Raw genomic sequence first — 24,612 nt, 5'->3', positions numbered from 1 at the left:
TGTGTGTGTGTGTGTGTGTGTGTGTGTGGTGTTTGTGTCTGTGTCTGTGTGTTGTCTGTGTGTGTGTGTTGTGTGTTGTGTTGTGTGTCAGTCAGAGAGAGGGTATTACAGTATAAAGCTTCTAAGCCATGTAAAATAATGTTACCATAACAGGATAGGTATATCACCTCATACTTTATTAAATAATCATCATCATCATCATCGTAATGGAAAAAAGGAAAGTTAAAAATTGCATTCTTAACACATGGACAAAACAAGTTCCATAGTTTTCATTATGTTGAAGATTTCCCACAACCAGTATTAGAAATACATGCGGTGGCTTTACAAAAGTCACTCTGGGCTCACTTCATTTTAGTTTTCTTCCAATGCCATTGTCAGTGCCCATCGGGTAGGTAACCATGGAAACCTGGGTAAGGGCTGCATCGGGGACCGTGAGAGACTGAAGGATTCCAAGGTCTGTGCAGATGCTAAGGTTACAGGTCTGTGAGAGACTGAAGGATTACAGGTCTGTGAGGGAGGACTGAAGGGGGGATACAGCGGTCCTGTGAGAGGGACTGAAAGGGGAATACAGGTCTGTGAGAGATTGAAGGATTACAGTTCTGTTGGAAAGAGACTTGAAGGATTACGAGGTCTGTGAGAAACTGAAGATTTACAGGTCTGTGGGGGATGAAAGGATTACAGAGCGCGAGAGACTGAAGGTTACAGCGGTTGTGAGAGACTGGAAGGATTACAGGTCTGTGAGAGACTGAAGGATTACAGGTCTGTGAGAGACTGAGATTAAGGTTGTGACTGAGTTTCAGGTCTGCGAAGAGGGACTTGAAGGATTACAGGTCTGCGAGAGACTGAAGATTACAGTCTGTGAGAGACTGAAGGATACAGGTCTGTGGAGACTGAAGATTCAGGTCTGCGAGAGACTGAGAATTACATGTCTGTGAGAACTGAAGGATTACAGGTCTGTGAGAGGGTTTGCAACACATGGGTCTCTAACTCAATGTACTGATCATTCAGACAAGTCCTTTTTGTTTAGGTTTTGTTCTAGACTATTTTCCTTTCATAGATTATCAAACCGAGGTATAATGCAGCCTTTGGAAATGATCTGAGACGTCGATAAGATGCAGTGCTGCTGGTTAACACGTACAGTCACTGGAGGGTGAGACCGGAGCTGCTTGTTCGGGACTGCCTGTGACTAATCCGATCTCAAAATGACTTCCTTTGTGCCACCATTAATCACATTGTTGCATTGATGAGCTTCACCATTAATCCCATTGTTAATTTTTCTTAATTTAACTAGACAAGTCAGTTAACAACAAATTCTTATTTACAATGACAGGCTGCCCGGTCAAACCCCGGAAACGCTGGGGCCAATTTTGCGTGGCCCTATGGGACTACGCAATCACGACCGGATGTGATTCAGCCTGGATTTCGAACCAGGGACTGTAGTGATGCCTTCTTGCACTGAGATGCAGTGCCTAGACCACTGCACCACTCCGGGGAGCCCATTGATGAGGCTTCACCATTGATTCATCATTTAATTTACACACGGCAGCCTTTACAACATGCCGTGCTTTTGTCTCTGTGATGGTTGCGTGAAAAGATTTATCCCAGCCCCTGTTTCACAAGAATCCTCAGAGGAAGATTACCCACCCCTGTTTCACAAGATCCTCAGAGGAAGATTTACCCAGGCCCCTGTTTGCACAAGATCCTCAGAGGAAGATTTACCCAGCCCCTGTTTCACAAAGATCCTCAGAGAAGATTTACCCGGCCCTGTTTCACAAGATCTCTAGAGGAAGATTTACCCAGCCCCGTTTCACAAGATCCTCAGAGGAAGATTTACCCGGCCCCTGTTTCACAAGATCCTCAGAGGAAGATTTACCCAGCCCCTGTTTCACAAGATCCTCATCAAAGGAAGTGAGACAGGCACGAATTTCAGACAATTCCTTCCTATAGAAGGCTAGGGATGTATCCCAAATGGCACCCTATTCCCCATAGTGCCATGGTCAAAAGTAGTGCACTATATAGGGAATAGGGTGCCATTTAGGATACTTACCCAGCCTCTTTAACTCATCATCCTCCCTCCTGACCCAACTAACCATCACAATGACACCAATTATAGCAGAACTTTTATCACATCTACCATGTTGAGACGGTGTGGTGTCAATAGCTGTGTCTGGAAGCGGTGGTGGAAACATGTGACATAATACGTCATCATTTCCTCACATGATTTAACACGCTTCAGGATGTTAAAGAGAAAGGTTCATCAAAACAAAATGAGAGTACCGGTACTGTAGATTCTCTGTCATTCAGTAAGATAACATCCACAACGACAATAATACTTTAAAGTTGCAGTTATAATTATAACAATCCTCATGACATAGTTACAAACTAATAGTGTTTGACATCAGATCTTCTCCCGGCGACTAGGGATGAACTGATTTAAGTTAAGGAAATAAAATGCAATAGAAAACACATCAACGTTGTGCTGATCAAAACAAAATGAAGCTTAGATTTGATCAGATCAAAGCGTTGCCCGGCGACAGCAGACACTCGCATAGCAGGTGTTGGAGGTGGAACTGCGTTGGAGCTGTCAAATCGGTAAGCAGCTGCACTTGCAAAGCCACATCAGCCCCACTCACTTTAGAATTTCAGAACGAGAAAAGTGTAGGCTATATAGAAATAATTAGCCAGAGTGGCGCAGCAGTCTAAGGCATTGCATCTCAGTGCTAGAGGTGTCACTACAGACCCTGGTTCGATTCCAGGCTGTATCACAACTGGCCGTGATTGGGAGTCACATAGGGTGGCGCACAATTGACCCAGCGTTGTCCTGGTTTGGCCTAGTTAAATAAAGGTTAAATAAATCAAATGTAAATAATAAAGGTTTCTATCATCCTAATGGAGGTGTAGATTACATCCATCATCCTAATGGAGGAGTAGATTACATCTATCATCCTAATGGAGGAGTAGATTACATCTGTCATCCTAATGGAGGTGTAGATTACATCTATCATCCTAATGGAGGAGTAGATTTTACATCTATCATCTAATGGAGGAGTAGATTCACATCTATCATCCCTAATGGAGGTGTAGATTACATCTATCATCTAATGGAGGTGTAGATTACATCTATCATCCTAATGGAGGATAGATTCATTATCATCCTAATGGAGGTGTAGATTACATTTCATCCTAATGGAGGAGTAGATTACTCTATCATCCTAATGGAGGTGTAGATTACATTCTATCATCCTAATGGAGGAGTAGATTAACATCTATCATCCTAATGGAGGTGTAGATTACATCTCACATTTCCGTGTTCTAACAAGGCCACGTGTGGATATCTGTTAATGCGACTCCGTGCAAACAATGGCAATGTCCTCTTTAGGTATAATGCCGGGAGCCATTTGTGTATTTGACAGCCCTAACGCAGTTCCGCCGTCAAAACAACCGCTATGCAGATGTTGGCTGAAGCTGTTCTGATTGAATAGAGCACCTAGTCTATCTATCTGGCATGCACACCACCACTGTAGCTAGACACGACGTGTGGGTTTTTAAAAACGTTTTCCTGTCCTCGGTTCATTGGGTCACACAGCAACATATTTACACYGACACAATTTGTTTCTTCCGTTAAAAAGGGATAGTTCAAACCCAATATGTCATGTTGTCATTTGAACTATAACTTTAAGTCTACACTTTAGACAGACTGTTATAGGTGTGTCCATACATACTGTAGCAGCAAAAACACACTGATTTAACAAGTTCATCACAACTCACAGAGCAATGGTGACATAGACTGCCTTCGCCTCATATTCCCCAAAACCAAAGCTCACATTTGGCCAAACTAAGGTCTGCCCCAGCTCAACTATTCTGGAAGGTACAATAGTCTCTACTTGAATTCCATTTCCCATTCATGTCATTCATAGAATAGGGCGTAGGGTCCAAGTCTCCTGTTTTCTTCCTGGTTGAGGCTCCATATTAAGTCCATTTGTAGTGAAGGAGTTCAACCGAGTTCCAGGGTTCTAATGAGGTGTTTGATTGGACAGATAGTCACAGTTTCTGTTGAGTAGTATGATATGATTGGTTGAAAACAGAGTGAAAGGTCCCGTTTAGGAATAAGATTGGAGGAACAGTGATATGATCCAGCTCAAGGATTTGTTTGGGTTGGTGGAGGAAAATGAGATAAGGGGTGATCTTCTTAARGTGAGGGTGGACAGGGTCAAGGTGGCAATCACATTATAACGACATAACAGAATTAAACTGAAGCGTCTACAGGGCCTCTGTGTCTCAACTCTATAACTCTATAACTCCATGAACTACCGCCATTCAGGGAGCTTGTGGTTGTCATGGACAACAGGGTAGTCCCATAGCTGTAAACTGTACGGGACGGATGGGGATATGGCTCTAAGGTCATACGCAGTCATGAAACATCATTTTACGGTTTCTCTGAAAGATGCAATAATAAACCATTAGGAGTACAGGATTTAACTAGAAGTCTCCTGGTGGAAGCAAAACTCTTCCAATACTATGACCCACATCTAATCCCTATCGCCCCTACAGACAGTATAGTATACAACCTAATCCTTATCACCCCCCACAGAATCAGTTAGTATACAACCTAATCCCTATCACCCCTACAGACAGTATAGAATACAACCTAATCCCTATCACCCCTACAGACAGTATAGAATACAACCTAATCCCTTCACCCCTACAGACATTATAGTTACACCTAATCCTATACCCCTACATGACAGTATAGAATACAACCTAATCCCTATCACCCTACAGACAGTAATTAGACACCTAATCCCTATCACCCCTACAGACAGATAGACAACCTTAATCTCTATCACGCCCAACAGACAGTATAGTTAATACAACCTATCCCTATCACCGCCTACAGACAGTATGAATACAACCTAAGTCCCTATCACCCCTACGACAGTATAGTATAATCAACCCTATCCCTATCACCCTACATGACCAGTATAGAATAAACCTAATCTCTATCACCCCTACAGACAGTATAGTATACAACCTAATCCCTATCACCCCTAACGAACAGTATAGAATACAACCTAATCTCTATCACCCCTACAGACATTATAGTATACAACCTAATCCCTATCGCCCCTACAGACAGTATAGAATATAACCCCTACAGACAGTATAGAATCAACCTAATCCCTATCACCTCCTACAGACAGTATAGAATCAACCTAAACTCTATCACCCCTACAGACAGTATAGTATACAACCTAATCCCTATCACCCCTACAGCACAGTATAGAATCATACCTAATCCTATCACCCCTACAGACAGTATAGTATACAACCTAATCCCTATCACCCCTACAGACAGTATAGAATACAACCTAATCTCTATCACCCCTACAGACAGTATAGTATACAACCTAATCCCTATCACCCTACAGACAGTATAGAATATAACCCTACAGACAGTTAGAATACAACCTAATCCTATCGCCCCTACAGACAGTATAGAATATAACCCCTACAGACAGTATAGAATACAACCTAATCCCTATCACCCTACAGACAGTATAGTATACAACCTAATCCCTATCACCCCTACAGACAGTATAGAATACAACCTAATCTCTATCACCCCTACAGACAGTATATAGTATACAACCTCATCCCTATCGCCCTACAGACATTATACGTATACAACCTAATCCCTATCACCCCTACAGAACAGTATAGAATACAACCTAATCCCTATCACCCCTACAGACAGTATAGTATACACTCATCCCTATCACCCCTACAGACAGCATAGTATACAACCTAATCCCTATCACCCTACAGACAGTATAGAATATAACCCCTACAGACAGTATAGTATACAACCTAATCCCTATCGCCTACAGACAGAACACCAAGATAAATAGATGTGTATGTGCACAGCTTGTAGACAGCGAAAACACAACCCTCTGTCTTCTGGTCTAGTCCTGACTGGCACACACAAACACATTAGCACACAATTTAGATTCAAATGTGTGAACCAGAACACACACACACACACACACACACACACACACACACACACACACACACACACACACACACACACACACACACACACACACACACACACACACACACACACACACACACACACACACACACACAACACACACAACACACACACACACACACAAATCATGTTGCAAAGAGGTAACAACAAGCCTATTGGTTGTGTCCCAAATGGACCCTATTCCCTATATAGTGTAGTACTGCCCTAAATGCCCTGGTAATAAAAACTAATGCACTATAAACATTATAGATTTACTATTTGAGACACTGCCAGGGGTCCTAGAAGCTGCTTCATGCCAGGGTCCCTAGAAGCTGATTCATGCCAGCGAGGACTTGTTTGTGTGTCTCTGTCTGTCTGTCTGTCTGTCTGTCTGTCTGTCTGTCTGTCTGTCTGTCTCTGTCTGTCTGTGTCTGTCTGTCTGTCTGTCTGTCTGTCTGTCTGTCTGTCTGTCTGTCTGTCTGTCTGTCTGTCTGTCTGTCTGTCTGCTGTCTGTCTGCTGTCTGTTGCTGTCTGCTGTCTGTCTGCTTCTGTTGTGCGAGATGGATGAAGGGGGTGGGGCTGGAGGACGAAGGGAGGAGAGGGGACAGAGGTGGATGGAGGGGCTGGAGGAAGAAGGGAGGAGAGGGGACAGAGGTGGATGGAGGGGGTGGGGCTGGAGGAAGAAGGGAGGAGAGGGGGACAGAGGTGGATGGAGGGGGTGGGGCTGGAGGACGAAGGGAGGAGAGGGAGACAGAGGTGGATGGAGGGGGTGGGGCTGGAGGACGAAGGGAGGAGAGGGGGCAGAGGTGGATGGAGGGGGTGGGGCTAGAGGAAGAAGGGAGGAGAGGGGGACAGAGGTGGATGGAGGGGGTGGGGCTAGAGGAAGAAGGGAGGAGAGGGGACAGAGGTGGATAGAGGGGGTGGGGCTGGAGGAAGAAGGGAGGAGAGGGGGACAGAGGTGGATGGCGGGGGTGGGGCTGGAGGAAGAAGGGAGGAGAGGGGGACAGAGGTGGATGGCGGGGGTGGGGCTAGAGGAAGAAGGGAGGAACGAAGTAGGAAAGGTAATCTCGTTAATACCAAAGCAGCAGCAGGCAGGTGCCCTGATGACAGGCACAGCCAGGGAACAAAGGACTGACGGGGTTAAACAGCTGATGACCTCACTGACGCCCACTGCACAACACACACACACACACACACACACACACACACACAACACACACACACCGCACACACACCACACACACAATAAGGGCATACTTTGCTTCCACCAGGAGACCCCTTAGATGAAATGATAGCTGAGAGTTAGAGACAAATGGCCCTGCACTCTTCAGGCATTCCAAATGAAACTGTAATCCTTATGTAGTGCCCTACTTTTGACCTATGGCCTCTGGTCAAAAATAGTGCACTATTTAGGAAATATTTGAGTCTGTTGGTTCTTACATCAAGTCATCTATTTAAAAGTAATGATGTCCATGATCTTCTAGGTTACACGCTGTTGATAAAATACCATCCCTGGGTTGTTAATGACCCAACCAATCACTTTTTATAACCTCTGACCCCTGACCTGCATGTGGTTGTGATGATGCATTTTCTTCTAGATCTGACACTAAAAACTGACCCATGTAAACAAATGTAACGATCACATTCAGATAGGGAGTCTTGGCTGTGGGGGGAGAGGGGAGGGGGTTAGAGAGGGGGGAGAGGGAGGAGTGAGAGGGGAGACAGGGGAGGGGGGAGAGAGGGAGAGGGGGGACAGGGGAGGATTTCTATTTCTGTTCCTCCAGCTCACTGAGACTCAAGAGGTGAGAGTGGGGTCACCAAGGACAGGTGAGCTAAAAGGTCATTCAAGTAAAATCAGTTGAGTCTTCCGTAACATAGAAGGGTTTGTGTTGAAAACACAACAGAAGACATCAGCCCCATTGATGACACATGTCGAATTCTAATCGTGTCTTAGGGGGAACAGTTCCCCCCCTGTTGTAATATGGATGGCTCATAGTAGGATAAAGTAGGGTCTTGTGATTAGAGGTCGACCGATTCATCGGAAAGGCCGATTAATTAGGGCCAATTTCAAGTTTTCATAACAATCGGTAATCGCCATTTTTGGACACCGATCATGGCCGATTACATTGCATTCCATGAGGAGACTGCGTGGCAGGCTGACTACCTGYTATGYGAGTGCAGCAAGGAGCCAAGGTAAGGTGCTAGATAGCATTAAACGTATCTTATAAAAACAATCACTCTTCACATAATCACTAGTTAACTACACATGGTTGATGATATTACTAGTTTATCTAGCTTGTCCTGCGTTGAGTATAATCGATGCGGTGCCTGTTAATTTATCATTGAATCACAGCCTACTTCGCCAAACGGGTGATTTAACAAGCGCATTCGCGAAAAAAGCACTGTCKTTGCACCAATGTGTACCTAACCATAAACATCAACGCCTTTCTTAAAATCAATACACAAGTAAATATATTTAAACCTGCATATTTAGTTAATTTTGCCTGCTAACATGAATTTCTTTTAAATAGGGAAATTGTGTCACTTTTCTTGCGTTCTGTGCAACAGAGTCAGGGTATATGCAGCAGTTTGGACCGCCTGGCTCGTTGCAAACTGTGTGAAGACTTTCTTCCTAACAAAGACAGCCAACTTTGCCAAACGGGGGATGATTTAACAAAAGCGCATTTGCGAAAAAAGCACAATCGTTGCACGAATGTACCTAACCATAAACATCAATGCCTTTCGTAAAATCAATACACAGAAGTATATTTTTTTAAACCTGCATATTTAGTTAATTAAAAGAAATTCATGTTAGCAGGCAATATTAAATTAGGGAAATTGTGTCACTTCTCTTGCGTTCATTGCACGCAGAGTCAGGGTATATGCAACAGTTTGGGCCGCCTGGCTCGTTGCGAACTAATTTGCCAGAATTTTACGTAATTATTGCGTAACATTAAAGGTTGTGCAATGTAACAGCAATATTTAGACTTAGGGATGCCACCCGTTAGATAAAATACAGAAGGAACGGTTACGTATTTCACTGAAAGAATAAACGTTTTATTTTCTAAATGATAGTTTCCGGATTTGACCATATTAATGACCTAAGGCTCGTATTTCTGTGTGTTATTATGTTATAATTAAGTCTATGATTTGATATTTGATAGAGCAGTCTCACTGAGCGGTGGTAGGCAGCAGCAGGCTCGTAAGCATTCATTCAAACAGCACTTTCGTGCGTTTGCCAGCAGCTCTTCGCTGTGCTTCAAGCATTGCGCTGTTTATGACTTCAAGCCTATCAACTCCCGAGATTAGGCTGGTGTAACCGATGTGAAATGGCTAGCTAGTTAGCGGGGTGCGCGCTAATAGCGTTTCAATCGGTAACGTCACTCGCTCTGAGACCTTGAAGTAGTTGTTTGCCTTGCTCTGCATGGGTAACGCTGCTTCGARGGTGGCTGTTGTCGATGTGTTCCTGGGGCGAGGAGAGGGACGGAAGCTATACTGTTACACTGGCAATACTAAAGTGCCTATAAGAACATCCAATAGTCAAAGGTATATGAAATACAAATGGTATAGAGAAATAGTTCTATAATTCCTATAATAACTACAACCTAAAACTTCATACCTGGGAATATTGAAGACTCATGTTAAAAGGAACCACCAGCTTTCATATGTTTTCATGTTCTGAGCAAGGAACTTTAAACATGAGCTTTTTTACATGGCACATATTGCACTTTTACTTTCTTCTCCAGCACTTTGTTTTTGCATTATTTAAACCAAATTGAACATGTATCATTATTTATTTGAGGCCAAATAGATTTTATTGATGTATTATATTAAAATAAAAGTGTTAATTCAGTATTGTTGTAATTCTCATTATTACAAATAAATAAATAAAAATTGTCCGATTAATCGGTATCGGCTTTTTTTGGTCCTCCAATAATCGGTATCGGTATCGGTATCGGCGCTGAAAAATCATAATCGGTCGACCTCTACTTGTGATATACCATAACACCTTGCAACTCAACTCTGGACCTCGAAGCCCCCCTCTAATTAGGGACTGGTTTACAGCTGGGACACCAGGTGGGTACAATTAATTATCAGGTAGAACAGAAAACCAGCAGTCTCCGGACCTCATAAGGTAAGATTTTAAATCCCCTGCCATAAGATAATGGGGGGGGGGGGGCATGACAAGCAGCTGATGGAATGATCCAACCGTGTCAGTGACCATACAGACCACAGTCATGATAGGCCAGTTGGTTTCTTCCCCCCTGTGTTACATGCTTGGATGTAGGGGACAGGAGGGGGAAATGTTTGGCAGATAGGGGAAGGGGGGGATGGGGATTGGGGGGGGTTGTACCCCTCTACACCTCCTCTCACCGGTCCAGCACTCGGCTGTAGTCCTGTGGGCCGCAGCCCCCCTCACTCTTAAGCTCGGCAAACACGTGGGTGAAGAAGTGGGGATCAGCGTTGATGCGTAGCATCTTGGTGCTAGTGGCGTCGATRATGGCAAGGCATCGGTCCCAAAACGCCTCTTTGCCAGCCTCCACCAGGAAAGGTTTCAGTGGGTAGGAGATCTCATTKCCCATGTAGGAGTAGGACAGGTAGAGGCAGGTGAGCAGCGTGGCCTGAAGCTCGTGCTCCGACGACACCAGGTCCCCATCCACCACATTTCGACACAGCATGTAGACAAACACAACGTTGGCTGGCGTCACGAAGGCCTGATCCTGCCAGCCCTGGAGGAGTAGAGASCGGTCCACCGCCCTCACCCACTGCACTGGGTCCGCCGGGGAGAGGTGTTTCAGCCGATAGCAGCGGCCACACAGGAACTCACCCAGGCAGCGGAGAAGTTCACTAGTGGAMGCCTGGATGATGACGCGCTTGGGGGACGAAGCGCCCGTTCCTTGATGGGGCACTTTTTTGACAGARGGTAGCTGCTGGGGCTTAATGCCCATCTCATAGCCGCAGTGTCCCTGGCCAAAGCCTATCCCCAGGCCTAGTCCCGCTGGCCTGTTGTAGCTGGACAGGTTGGCACAGGATAGAGACTTCTTGACATTCTCCTGGTTGAGATGCAACACCGGGTCCTTCTGGTAAATGTTGTTGTTGTTGAGGGTGTCTCCTAGCAACCCAGGACCCCCAGAACATTTCTTAGAACCCCCTCGTTTCTTGGTGGTGGCAACCAGGCGTTTCCAGGTGAGCGCCGGGAGGAAGATTGACTGGCCCCGTTTCAGGCCGCCGGTGTGGTCTTTCTGAGTGTTGAGCGATCGGCTGCTCAGGTTCGGGTAGTGGTTGAGCGAACCGGGGCGYGTGTTGTAGTAGCTGTTCTTCCTGGATGCAGGGGACAGTGACAGTACTGCACCCATGGTGATTCAGTGATCTATTATACTGGCTTTGTGAGGTCAGATTTGGACAGGGGTGAGATGGAGGCACAGTTCTCTCCTGTTTAACTCTTTAAGTTTAGTTGAATTTAGAGACAAACGGTTTCCAGTTGATGCTGACACTATTCATATGCCCATGATGGCATTGCCATTATCTGCAACACAAGAACAGCAAACATTTATGATGTTGTGAATAAAAAAAGCAAATAGCCTACTTAAACTTTGAAAATAATACATTTGTATATTTTTCTCTCAAACATTTACATTCGCTAATGTCCTGTCAAGCAGCGCTGTGCACCTGCRTCCCACCAGACTGCTATTTGCACAAGCATATCAATACATACAGKGCCTTCAGAAAGTATTCATACCCCTTGACTTATTCCACATTTTGTTGTGTTACAGCCTGAATTCAAAATGGATTACAAAGATTTTTTTCTCTCACCCATATACACACACAATACCCCATAATGACAAAGTGAAAATAAAATACAGAAATATCTAATTTACAAGTATTCTCACCCCTATGTCAATACATTTTAGAATCACTTTTGGATGCGATTACAGGTTTRAGTATTTTTGGGTAAGTCTCTAAGAGCTTTCATACCTGGATTGTACAATATTTGCACATTATTATTTTTTAAATCCTTCATACTCTGTCAATTTGGTTGTGGCTCATTGCTAGACAKCCATTTTCAAGTCTTGCCATAKATTTTCAAGCCGATTTAAGTCAAAACTGTAACTTAGCCACTCAGAAACATTCAAAGTCATCTTGGTAAGCAACTCCAGTGTATATGGGGTATTGTGTTTTAGGTTATTGTTCTGGTGAAAGGTGAATTTATCTACCAGTGTTTGAACCAGGTATTCCTCCTAAGATTTTGCCTGCGCTTAGCTCTATTCTATTTCTTGTTATCATAAAGAACTCCCTAGTCCTTGCTGATGACAAGCATGCCCATAACATGATGCATGCTTTAAAACATGAAGAGTTGTACTCAGTGATGAGTTGTGTTGGATTTGAATTGTGGAGGAACTGCAACGTTGTTGATCCATTCTCAGTTTTCTCCTATCACARCCGTTAAACTCAAACTGTTTTAAAGTGGAATTGAGAGCATTTTAACTACTTTGCAGATATGAAACCAACAGACAACCATAATATCAGGCAAAAAAAATCACATTTGCAGTTTATGCTACAAAATCAACTTTATCAAATCAAAATCCTCATAWCAAATGTTATTGGTCACATACACATGGTTAGAAGCGGTTTTAAAAATAGATKCTATTTGACTCAAAATTCCATGTTGGCAGAATAGATGATTAATATAATTCACAAATATATTTCTTGGTAGTCCAAAAMATATTGCTATCAGGTTGTAAATCACAGCTGCTCTGGTACATTGTTTGCTGCCTCCATTCGGGATGCAATATTTCAGTTTCAATGACTCAATATTTTGGACAAAAACGGACGAATGCAAACTAAGGTTGAGAATGTCAATACAATCAAACTAGCAAGGGAAGTGATCACAAGTCAGTCATAATGTAGCTAATAGGCTTGCGTACCTATTTATGTAGCTATTTATTTAGCAAGCTAAAAACACAGAGCCTAACGTTAGCTAGCTACCTAGCTAGCTAGGTGCTGGGGGATGTCATGTCATTGGAGGAGTTGATGGGTGACCAACTTTTTCCCCTCATCATAGTGGCGGGAAGGAGGGGTGCTGGGGTGCTGCCRCAATCCCTGAAAAATCATAGTCAAAAAATATTTATATAAAAAATATTTTTTCACAAAAGTAGTGCACTGGGCCTTTATTGGTCCTGCATTAGTGGACCAATACAGCCGTCAAATCACTCTCATCTGAGTGTGCCAGAGAGTGCAGAATAACTGATAGATTTACAATCCTGCAAGATCCGCTGACTATGACCGGTGTCAGTAAACGTTGGCAAAAAATGTAATTGTTCGTCACTAACGCTCTAGATAACATGTAAACAGCCTAACCAGCTCTGCTAGGGAGAGTAAAATGGTCAGAGGGATGTGTTCTCTCATTTGTGTCTGGAAGAAGATGGCAAGCTAGCCAACTTTAGCCAGTTAGCTTGGGTGCTTGACTGCTGTTGTGAGCATCATCCCTACTCCTCGGGCACGAGGCAATTTACGAACGCASCCTTAGTTGTCAATCAAATGTATTTGGCATCAATCAAATGGGAGGGCAGGTAGGCAAGTTCCCATTCAGTTGTCAAAATGTGGGTGGGTTGGGAAATGCAYGAATTGGCAGGCGGGCTACAGAAGGACAAGCAGGCTACTACTATACCCCATCGTTTATCAGAGCAATTCTGATGGCCAACTAGCTGAAAAAGTTGAAGAGGGTTTGTCTAATGTTTTCTCGTTAGATTTGAGCTTATCTCACTCTGGCATTAGTTGTTGGTCTTGTTGTTGTTGATGTGCATAACATAGGGAGCGATAGCCTACCTTTTCATGGTTGTTTGATCAAAAGGACTGTTAAGTTCCCAAATGGAAGAAGACTCCCGTGGTATTTACATATTTGCAGAAATCCATTCAGGTGCATTTTGTGTCTTTTTGGCAACTGCGTTAATTCTAATGATCTAAAGTTGCGCTGTTGGTACTGCCAGTTCAAAGTGGATGATGGCAGGCCTGTGTGGCAAATGGCTTATTTGCATAACGACCTACTGTAGCTATGATTGGCTATGGCGCACCGGTCTGCATAGACTCTCTCTGGTCCTGGACGAGACAGCTGTTTTTCAGGTTTTATTTACTGCAGTGTCTATTAATTTTCAAAAATGCCGTACTGTACATCACTCCCAAACATTACCATATCTTAGTGCTAGCTTGTCAGACTTTTTTTTTTTTAAGTGTCATATTCTTCCTTAAACATATGAACAGATTTTAATAACATTTCATGCTGTCAGGTCCACTTTAAAGTCGCCACTGGCCKCATGGTGAATTCCCTGAGCGGTTTCTTTGAGAGGCATTGGAAAAYCTCCCTCCCTGGGGTTTAATATGTGTTTGGAATTCACTGCTTGACCGAGGGACCGTACAGATAATTGTATGGCTCCTGAGTGGTGCAGGGGTCTAAGGCACTGCATCTCAGTGCTAGAGACATCACTACAGACCCTGGTTTGATTCCAGGCTGTATCACAACCGGCCGTGATTGGGAGTTCCATAGGGCGGCGCATAATTGGCCCAGCGTCGTCCGGGTTAGGGTTAGGCCGGGGTAGGCCGTCATTGTAAATMAGAATTTGTTCTTAAACTGTCTTGCCTAGTTAAATAAAGGTTAAATAAAAAWAAWAWAAAWAWAAATGTGTGGGGTACAGAGATGAATTAGGTAGTCATTCAAAAATMATGTTAAACACAATTATTGCACACACAGAATGAGTCCATGCATTTTATTTTGTGACTTGTTMAGCACATTTTTACTCCTGAACTTATTTAGGCGTTGCCATAACAAAGGGGTTGAATACTTACTGACTCAAGACATTCATTTGTAAAAATGTTGAAAAACAATTCCACTTTGACATTATGGGGTGTAGGTGACAAAAACAAGTGACAAAAATGTTAAATTCAGGCAGCAAAATGTTGAAAAAGTCATGGGGTTTGAATACTTTCTGAAGGCACTGTATCTCTGGTCCAGGGCGTTAGTGCGCGTTCTTCTACTATCCTCTACGAACACCCTGGACGCCCGGGACCAGAGCTAATCCAGACAATTCCCTAGTGTGAGGACCGTTCCTCATGCGCCAGTCTCCACTAAAGTCACCAGACTGACCCAAATAGAATATCCGCGCAGCTATAATAGTTGAATCATTTCAACACATTGTTGTAGCCTACTGCAGTGCGCTAAGGAAATAAATAGTCGATTTCCATGCACAATGATATTCTAGGGCAGGCTACATTGCCAGAGCGCACTTTAACAAGATTTTTTWAAATGCCGATAAAAACACAAGCTCTCTGACAAACACAATCAATGAAAATCCATTTGACATAATAACAATTGTAAATAATTATCAATGAGAAATAAATACAATTTCGAAACCAAAACAGGTCATATTTTTTTCTCCAAAAGACAAACAAACAAACAATGCAAACAGAACAGATATGCTCACCTAGCCTATGTATGGCTATATCATCGGATGTCCGATGGCAGTATCAACCCGTTGTCCATTATCGCCTATCTGCAGTCCGCGATTTACAGAACTGCACAACAAAGCGCWATAACTGGACTGCCTGTGGGGAGGTAACATTGACAACTGTTCACATGAGTGCCGGAATTATTGATTCAGTTCAAGAAGCGCTTCTGAGCGCTTTGTTATTCTCAGGGTAGCCGCGTAGAAGCCGTCCGTCTCGGCCACGTCGGGTGCAGGTGTCCAGCGCCGCGTAATAGCTGCTGCAGACTAAATCCAAAAGGCTGCTCCGTTTATAGASTAGGAATTCTTCTGTCAGTCGAGTCTCCATCTCAAAGGGATGACAACGCAAACTTTCACTTGGATATCTGACCACACTGTCCTTTCAATCGATTCCATCCTTGTGTGCAGAAAAGCCTATCCAGAACTTTACGTAAATACAAAGTCCTTCGAAAGCAGACAGAATACCGGCGGAAAGATAATCTGTGTCACTCCCTCATATCGGTAACCGTACGTTTCGATTAGAAGTGGTGCCTCCGTTTGACAACTCTTCTCTTCGCTCCAAAATATTGGCCGCTTTGTGGGCGTGGGTGTAGGCGTGAACCTATTCAAGTAAGTAAGTAAATACATTTAGAAAATGTAACAAAAAAAAAGATATTAGCCAGCTGGCTGGCTACAACAGGCCACTGTGTCGGCTAAATAGCTTGCCAACTTTACATACTATAGCTAAGTGAAATATMATCAGCTGGTTGACTTCATATTAGCTTGTTATCTTGATGTAGGCCTATTTATCATTGTAAATTAAAAACTCATGCACCAAATGCATTTGTAGATAACAGCAAATGAAGAGGGTGAAAGGGTGTTATGCAGCTGTCGGGAAAAAGGAGAAGGTGTACTAGTTAGATAGGGCAGGTTGTGGGAGGACATTATGAAAATATTCTCCCGTTTGAGTCCCTAGCGAGGAAAACTATGATGACAGACAGAGAGATATTAGCCAGGGCTGTCTAGTTGTAATATGATGATGCCTGTTTCTTTGTGATGTCTGTCCTCAGATATGGGTAGCTGTGAAAGCCTGTCTGCAGATGAAGAGGTCCCAGTGAATGTCCCAAGAGACTGCTGGCACATTTTTTTGGGATGTACTTATGTTAGCGATTGTTGTTCACAACAATCCAGTTAAAAGTCACACACAATGTAGGCTGCAAACTTATTACAACTGTAGCAGGCCAATCCTTCTCCTGGAGGTATGTTGGGTATGCAGACTTCTGTTCCAGATCAGTTATAACACAACTGATTCAACGTATCAAACCTAATGACTTGATAATAATGTGTATTATTGCTGGGCTGGAATAGAAGTCTGCTCAGCCAGTAGATYAGGGAGTGGAKCAAGGTTGGCCACTTCTGGTGTGGACTTTTTTTGATCACCCATTGTTTACCTCTTTATTAAGATGTCTAACATTTAAAAACAAGTTAGATTATTTGTACATTTTGAAATTATATTTTCATTAATTATATGTTGCATTCTATGTCCTAAACTCACACATCATTTGCATATTGATGAGATAGCTATATGTTCTCAATTTAAAAGGATACCAGTAGATAATGTATATGAGGCTTATCATAAGCCAGATTTTCTACATTATATTTCTGACATGAAATTGTTTAGTGCAAATCTGAACCTTGTACTCTAGCTACAGTAGAGTACATGGCAATAAGGATCTGGCAATTTGTAGGCTAATTTAAACTGTCAAAAAGGAACATTATTTGGCATGGGGAGTGTTGTAATTCTACCTTGTCTATATGCCAAGAATGCTTTTAGAATACTGAGRCGGTTACTGATAATGGGCCTCTGTACGCCTATGTAGCTATTCCATAAAAAATCAGCCGTTTCCAGCTACAATAGTCATTTACAACATTAACAATGTCTACATTGTATTTCTGATCAATTTGATGTTATTTTAATGGACAACAAATGTGCTTTTCTTTAAAAAAATGATATTTCTAAGTGACCCCAAACTTGTGAACGGTAGTATACTTGTAACCTCACTTTTGAGAAAATGGCCTTTGAATGTTGTTTTGATACCTACTGGAGAGCTCTTCTTTGTCTACACCCATTAAGCATTGTTCACACCCTCATAAGCTTTAACCCCCACCCGAACTCTGACCATTTTACTTGCCCTAGCAGAGCTGGTTAGGTAGTTTTCATGTCATCCAGAGCTGGTTAGGTAGTTTTCATGTCATCCAGAGCTGGTTAGGTAGTTTTCATGTTATCCAGAGCGTTGTTGACTGTAACTGTGCTGCTGGCAACAATTGAATTACGCTTTTTTGCCGACGTTTACTAACACCGGCCACATTCAACAGGTGTTGAGCATTTGTAAATTCATCAGTTATTCTGCGCTCTGGCACACTCAGACGAGAGTGCACTGAAATCGAATGCATCTTGAATGGTAACTGCATAGTGGAGTCTTTTGTTAAGACATGTAGCTAGCTAGCTAAACAATTATCCATCATTCTAACTCATGATGTGTAATATCTGAAAATGTATTTAGCTAGACCATTTTACCTCTTTAATAGGAGTTGATAGCCAGAGTGAATTTACCAGCTAGTACGTCTAATCAACAGTTGTTGCAGTGACATTCTATTGAAGTGGATACTTGTATAGTGGAGTCTTTTGTCAAGACATGTAGCGAGCTAGCTAAACAATGAACCATAATCCCAACTCATGACGTTACTACCCTGCATGAATCTGCAGGTAGCTAACCAACCAGGTTCAATGTTAGCTAGCTAACATTAGGCTATAATTAGCCAAGCATAAGGCTCTTTGATATGAATAATAAGATCATACACGTAACGTTAGCTAGCGAGCCAGCCAGCTAACGTTAGCTAGCTAACAGTACACTTTAACTTGAAATGAAACCACTTTCTGTCAAAATTAGAAACGTGTAATATCTGAAAATGTAGCAAGCTAGACTATCGTACCCGTATACATCACGGATGGACGTGTCTCCTGTCGGATGCCATGGTTACCCTTAGTTTGAAGATGTAATCCAGAGACAGGTGTTTTCTCCATCTCCTGAACTCGGTCCTCCAGAAAGTTGAGAACACTTATGCAGTTTTACTACGCAATAAAAAATAAATAAAGCCGCGTTAGCAGGATTACCTAGACATACTGACCAGCTCAAATAGACAGAAGCGTGCTATATTGTAGACTCAATTCAATCCTAACTCATCTCTCGGTATGTCCAGCCCACTCATTATCTCAGCCAATCATGGCTAGCGGGAAGGTTGCTCTCTTTTTCTGTGGCTCAACCAACTAGGCTCGTAATTTAATAATTTCATTTGTATTTACAGATGGCATACATGTTTGTTATTAAGGCACATGAAAGTTCACATGTTCGAAAAGGCATCTCTGCCCCCCAAAAATGCATTTTGATCAACAACAAAAAGGTTTACGTTCAAACGTCTCTTCTGTGAAGTAGTGACCTGAAACATATGCCTAGTTTCCTGAAACGGGTTACATATGCTGAGCACTTGTTGGTTGCCTTTCCTTCCACTCATCCCAAACCATCTCAATTGGGTTGAGGTTGGGTGTTTGTGGAGGCTAGTTCATCTGATGCAGCACTCCATTACTTGCCTTCTTGGTCAAATAGCCCTTACACAGCCTAGAAGTGTGTTTGGGGTCATTGTCCTGTTAAAAAACAAATTACAGTCCCACTAAGCGCTAACCAGATGAGATGGCGTATCGCTGCAGAATGCTGTGGTAGCCATGCTGATTAAGTGTGCCTTGAATTCTAAATAAATCATAGACAGTGTCACCAGCAAAACACCCCCACACCATCACACCTCCTCCTCCATGCTTCACGGTGGGAACCACACATGCAGAGATCATCTGTTCACCTACTCGCGTTCACAAGACACGACGGATGGAACCAAAATCTCAAATTTGGACTCATCAGACCAAAGGACAGATTTCCACCGGTCTAATGGCCATTGTTTGTGTTTTTGGGCCCAAGCAAGTCTCTTCTTATTATTGGTGTCCTTTAGTAGTGGTTTCTTTGCAGCAATTTGACCATGGAGGCCTGATTCACGCAGTCTCCTCTGAATATTTCATGTTAAGATGTCTGTTACTTGAACCTGTGAAGCATTTAATGAACTTATCCTCTGAAGCAGAGGTAACTCTGGGTCTTCCTTTCCAGTGGCGGTCCTCATGAGAGCCAGTTTCATCATAGTGTTTGATGGTTTTTGCGACCGCACTTGAAGAAACGTTCAAAGTTCTTGAATTTTTCTGGATTGACTGACCTTCATGTCTTAAAGTAATGATGGACTTTCGTTTCTCTTTGCTTATTTGAGCTGTTCTTGCCATAATATGGACTTGGTCTTTTACCAAATAGGGCTCTGTATCTTCTGTATACCACCCCTACCTTGTCACAACACAACTGATTGGCTCAAACGCATTACGAAGGAAAGAAATTCCACAAATTAACTTTTAACAAGGCACACCTGTTAATTGAAATGCATTCCAGGTGACAACCTCATGAAGCTGGTTGAGAGAATGCCAAGAGTGTGCAAAGCTGTCATCAAGGGTGGCTACTTTGAAGAATCTCAAATATAAAATATATTTATTTAACACTTCTTTGGTTACTACATGATTCCATATGTGTCATTTAAATGGCTTCTAAAAACGAGGTTCTCCAGTATTCACCAAGGTTCTCATCTCTCGTTTCATGATGGGCATGGACACATGTAGCCTACATCATGGAGAGGGTTTTACGCACATCCAAAGCATGGCTACAATAATGTAGGCCTGCCTACAATACATAGATTAAAAAGGGAACGCCAGCTCACTGTTTTGCTCCTCTCCAACTTGATCTTTTAATAACAAAGCTTCAGTGATTAAGATTTTTTTCTAAGCGGTCTCACGAGCCAAACCCTTTATCGACAGTCTTGAGTAGCCCAGGGGAGAGCGAGGTAAGTTGTCACACGGGTAAGTTGTCAAACTGTTCATACCTCCAACACTAGAGGCGCTATCTCAAAAATCAAATAGCTACTTTGTGTGACTACATGTTCTATGGTCAACTTCCTGTTCACATGTGGTCAAGGACACTCTAATCTGAGGTGAGCACAAGGTTCTTATTTTTCCCCTTCAAAAGTAAAAAATTGTCACTTTACATTTTATGCAATAAAACTTTGTTAGGTATGAATGCTCAAAATGATAATTTTGCTCTGAGTAGAGGAGACAATAACGTGTATTTTGATACTTTAGCTGCAGTCCTATCTTGAGCTAACCTTTTAGCCAACATTAGCACACATGTCAGTTTGGGGCAAGTTGTCTCAATGACCTTGGGGCAAGGCGTCACCTAGTGACAACTTGCCCCAGTATACATAGACACATAGAACAAAAAAACATTGTGATATCGTGTAATCAGCTCTGATAATAGTATTAAATGTTACTGTAAATGGATTATTATATACACGTGTAGTTTAGAGCAGCAGACATATCCCTGGACTACACAAGACAGGCTCTGGCATGTGTGTGTGTGTGTGTGTGTGTGTGTGTGTGTGTGTGTGTGTGTGTGTGTGTGTATGTGTGTGTCTACAACACACTACATGCCTACTGTATGAGACAGTATATCCACAGACACACACACACACTACTTCATACAGTGTCATGAATTTAGCATGGTGTTATGAATTGCATTGTGGCTACAAGGATAGTAGACAGGGAGGTGGGCGTAATACGCCTGTAATGAATATGTAATTGCAATGAGGAAATCTGTTTTTGAAGGAAAGATGAAAGGAAGGAAGGAAGGAAAGAGGGGAAGGAAAGAAAGATGGTTAGAAATGATAAAAGAAAGACAGAGAATGGCAGCATACCACCTGGCATAATGTTAATGGCAGTGAGGCAGGTGAAGTTGCAGAACAAATCAATCAGTAGTACAGCGAAGGATTTTGACATAAATGACAGTACTCTGACTCGTTATTGGGGCTGCAGGTAGCCTAGTGGTTAGAGCGTTGGACTAGTAACCGAAAGGTTGCAAGAATCAAATCCCTGAGCCGACAAGATAAAAATCTGTCATTCCGCCCCTGAACAAGGCACTGTTCCTAGGCTGTCATTGAAAATAAGAATTTGTTCTTAACTGACTTGCCTAGTTAAATAAAGATTGTCAAAAGGTTACCAGAGAAGAAATTGAAAGTCAGACAGCCATGCCAACAACAATGGTTGGCTATACAAAACCAAGGCAGGTTTTTTCCACTGATTTGGAGATGCAGCTTGTTCAGTGTACTACTAGGTCAGCTGACATTTATTTTGGTCTGTCGCCAAGTGAGGTCAGAAGACTTGCCTACCAGTTTGCTGTGGCACACCAGCTGAAGTTTGCGTCAATGTGGGCAGAAAAAGAAAAGGCCAACTCGGAGTAGTTTGCAGGCTTCTTAAAGCGGCACCCAACGCCGTCGCTGAGAAAGCCAGAGGCAACTAGCCTCATCAGGGCAAGTAGCTTCAACAGAGAAAATGTTAATGCTTTCTACGACAATGTAGCAGAAGTGCTACAGAGATATCAATTTGGACCAGGAGACATATGGAATGTCGATGAAACTGGGGTGACCACTGTACGGAAACATGACACAGTGGTGGGCAGACGTGGATTCAAATAAGTAGGGTCACTGACCTCCGCTGAAAGGGGAACCCTCGTCACACTGGCCTGTGCTGTCTCAGTCACAGGGAATAGTAAACCTCCATATTTTATATTCCCCTGTGTCAACTTCCGCGGTCATTTCCTGATCAACGGGCCACCTGGCAGCAAAGGAGTGGCAAATGCCTCTGGGTGGATGAAAGATGTGCACTTTGTTGACTTCCTGAAACATTTCGTTGAGCATACAAAGTGCTCAAAGGAGAAGACCTGTTGAATCCTTTTGGACAAAACCAAGAGTCTCATCTGTCCATTGATGGACTCAATTATGCCAAAGAAAATGGCATAATTATCCTGTCATTCCCACCACATTGCTCTCATCTGCTTCAACCGTTAGTCAGGTCTGTCTGTGGGCCGCTAAAGAGGCACATCAACACCGGGTGTGATGCCTGGATGAGGAACAATCACGGGAAGTCAATGTCAATTTATGACATTCTTGGGATTGTGGCAATCACCTATCCTCTGGCTGCAACCCCCTTGAACATTCAGACTGGCTTTAGGGTGGCTGGGGTACAACCTTAGAACAGGGATGTATTTCTGTAATCCGAGTTTGCGCCATCCTACGTTACAGATTGCCCCATTCAGAGCCCAACCCTACCAGGCCCCAGCATCAACCCTGCCATGCCCCAGCAACATTCCAGCCCTGCCAGGCCCCATCTCCAACCTGCCAGGCCCCAGCAACATTCCAGCCCTGCCAGGCTCCAGCTCCATCCTGCCAGGCCCCAGCAACATTCCAGCCCTACCAGGCTCCAGCTCCATCCTGCCAGGCCCCAGCAACATTCCAGCCTTGCCAGGCTCCAGCTCCATCCTGCCAGCCCAGCAACATTCCAGCCTTGCCAGGCTCCAGCTCCATCTGCCCATGCCCCAGCAACATTCCAGCCTTGCCAGGCTCCAGCACCAACCTGCCATGCCCCAGCACAATTCCAGCCTCCAGGCTCCAGCTCCACCTGCCATGCCCCAACAACATTCCAGCCTTGCCAGGCTCCAGCACCAACCTGCCATGCCCAGCAACATCCAGCCTTGCCAGGCTCCAGCTCCATCCTGCCAGCCCCAGCAACATTCCAGCCCTCCAGGCTCCAGCTCCATCCTGCCAGGCCCAGCAACATTCCAGCCCTTGCCAGCCCAGCCCTCCTGCAGCCCAGCAACATTCCAGCCTTGCCAGGCTCCAACTCCATCCTGCCATCCCAGCAACATTCCAGCCTTGCCAGGCTCCAGCACCAACCTGCCATGCCCAGCAACATTCCAGCCCTGCCAGGCTCCAGCTCCATCCTGCCATGCCCCAACCAACATCCAGCCTTGCCAGGCTCCAGCACCAACCTGCCCTGCCCTGCAACATCCGCCTTGCCAGGCTCCAGCACCAACCTGCCATGCCCCAGCAACATTCCAGCCTTGCCAGGCTCCAGCTCCATCCTGCCAGGCCCCAGCAACATTCAGCCCTGCTAGGCCCCAGCACCAACCTCCATGCCCCAGCAACATTCCAGCCTTGCCAGGCTCCAGCTCCATCCTGCCAGGCCCAGCAACATTCCAGCCCTGCTAGCCCCAGCACCACCTGCCAGGCCCCACAACATTCCAGCCTTGCCAGGCTCAGCTCCATCCTCCAGGCCCAGCACATCCACCTGCAGCCCCACACCAACCTGCCAGCCCAGCTCCAACCTGCCAGCCCAGCACATTCCAGCCCTGCCATCCAGCAACAACTGCCAGGCCCCAGCAACATTCCAGCCTTGCCAGGCTCCAGCTCCATCCTGCCAGGCCCCAGCAACATTCCAGCCTGCCAGCCCCTGTACTATTCCACCTCCAGGCCCCAGCTCCATCCTGCCAGGCCCAGCACCATTTCACCTGCCACCCCAGCACCAACCTGCCAGGCCCCCACTCAACCTGCCAGCCCAGCACCTTTCACCCTGCTAGGCCCCAGCACCAACTGCCAGGCCCCAGCCACCTGCCAGCCCCAGCACCAAACTGCCAGGCCCAGCCAACGCCACCCAGCACCTTCACCCTGACTAGCACGAGCTCAGACACAGACCTGCCCAGTTCTTATGCTAGCACCAGCTCACCCATGTCCAGCTATGCCATTGCTGACTACGTACTCCAGAGGACATCCGGCCAATCCAAAAGCTGGCCCCGAAAACCAGCTTGCAAAGGAAAATAACGGCGAAACAGCAATTCAACTGGCACACCAGTGAAGCAGGCACTAGAAATGGAAAAGAATAAGGCACAATCTAGCAAAAGGATGTTTTCCGAAGAAAAGGAAGCAGGGGAGTCCAAATTTGGATCTGCAAAGAACAAGGCAGCTAAAAAAAGAAAAATCATAGAAGAGTCATCATCAGATGAAGAGGAGTGCTTCTGCCCGTCTTGTGTGAGCCATCTTTAAAACAGCTTCCAAAGAGACTTGGGTGAAGTGTGT

The 24,612-nt window shown here is 44.3% G+C and overlaps 1 protein-coding gene and 2 long non-coding RNA genes across 4 annotated transcripts; all 3 read right to left on the bottom strand.

Annotated features, from left to right (window-relative positions):
* Nucleotides 1–257: 257 nt before the first annotated feature.
* On the bottom strand, nt 258–873 carry LOC139023379 (uncharacterized). The gene is made up of 3 exons (XR_011474512.1): nt 817–873; nt 720–771; nt 258–439 (listed from the first exon to the last, which is right to left on the bottom strand). It is a non-coding gene; the product is annotated as an uncharacterized lncRNA (long non-coding RNA).
* A 2,395-nt stretch (nt 874–3,268) lies between these two features.
* On the bottom strand, nt 3,269–5,181 carry LOC111956054 (uncharacterized). 2 transcript variants are annotated; one of them, XR_002876190.2, is made up of 3 exons: nt 4,994–5,181; nt 4,610–4,687; nt 3,269–4,568 (listed from the first exon to the last, which is right to left on the bottom strand). It is a non-coding gene; the product is annotated as an uncharacterized lncRNA (long non-coding RNA). The 2 variants fall into 2 exon arrangements; XR_002876191.2 differs by having other exon boundaries at nt 5,008–5,181.
* Nucleotides 5,182–7,275: 2,094 nt separating this feature from the next.
* LOC111956070 (cyclin-dependent kinase 5 activator 1-like) lies at nt 7,276–15,696 on the bottom strand. Its single transcript, XM_023976490.3, has 2 exons — nt 15,511–15,696; nt 7,276–11,561 (listed from the first exon to the last, which is right to left on the bottom strand). Exon 2 carries the CDS (start codon nt 11,389–11,391, stop codon nt 10,405–10,407), a length of 987 nt encoding a protein of 328 aa, XP_023832258.1. The 5' UTR covers nt 11,392–11,561; nt 15,511–15,696; the 3' UTR covers nt 7,276–10,404.
* Between the last annotated feature and the right edge of the window lie 8,916 nt (nt 15,697–24,612).

The sequence above is a fragment of the Salvelinus sp. IW2-2015 genome, linkage group LG31, assembly GCF_002910315.2.
Source record: "Salvelinus sp. IW2-2015 linkage group LG31, ASM291031v2, whole genome shotgun sequence".
Taxonomy (NCBI): domain Eukaryota; kingdom Metazoa; phylum Chordata; class Actinopteri; order Salmoniformes; family Salmonidae; genus Salvelinus; species Salvelinus sp. IW2-2015.
Note: the sequence above shows the minus strand (reverse complement) of the source record. Positions and strands in the feature narration are given on the sequence as shown.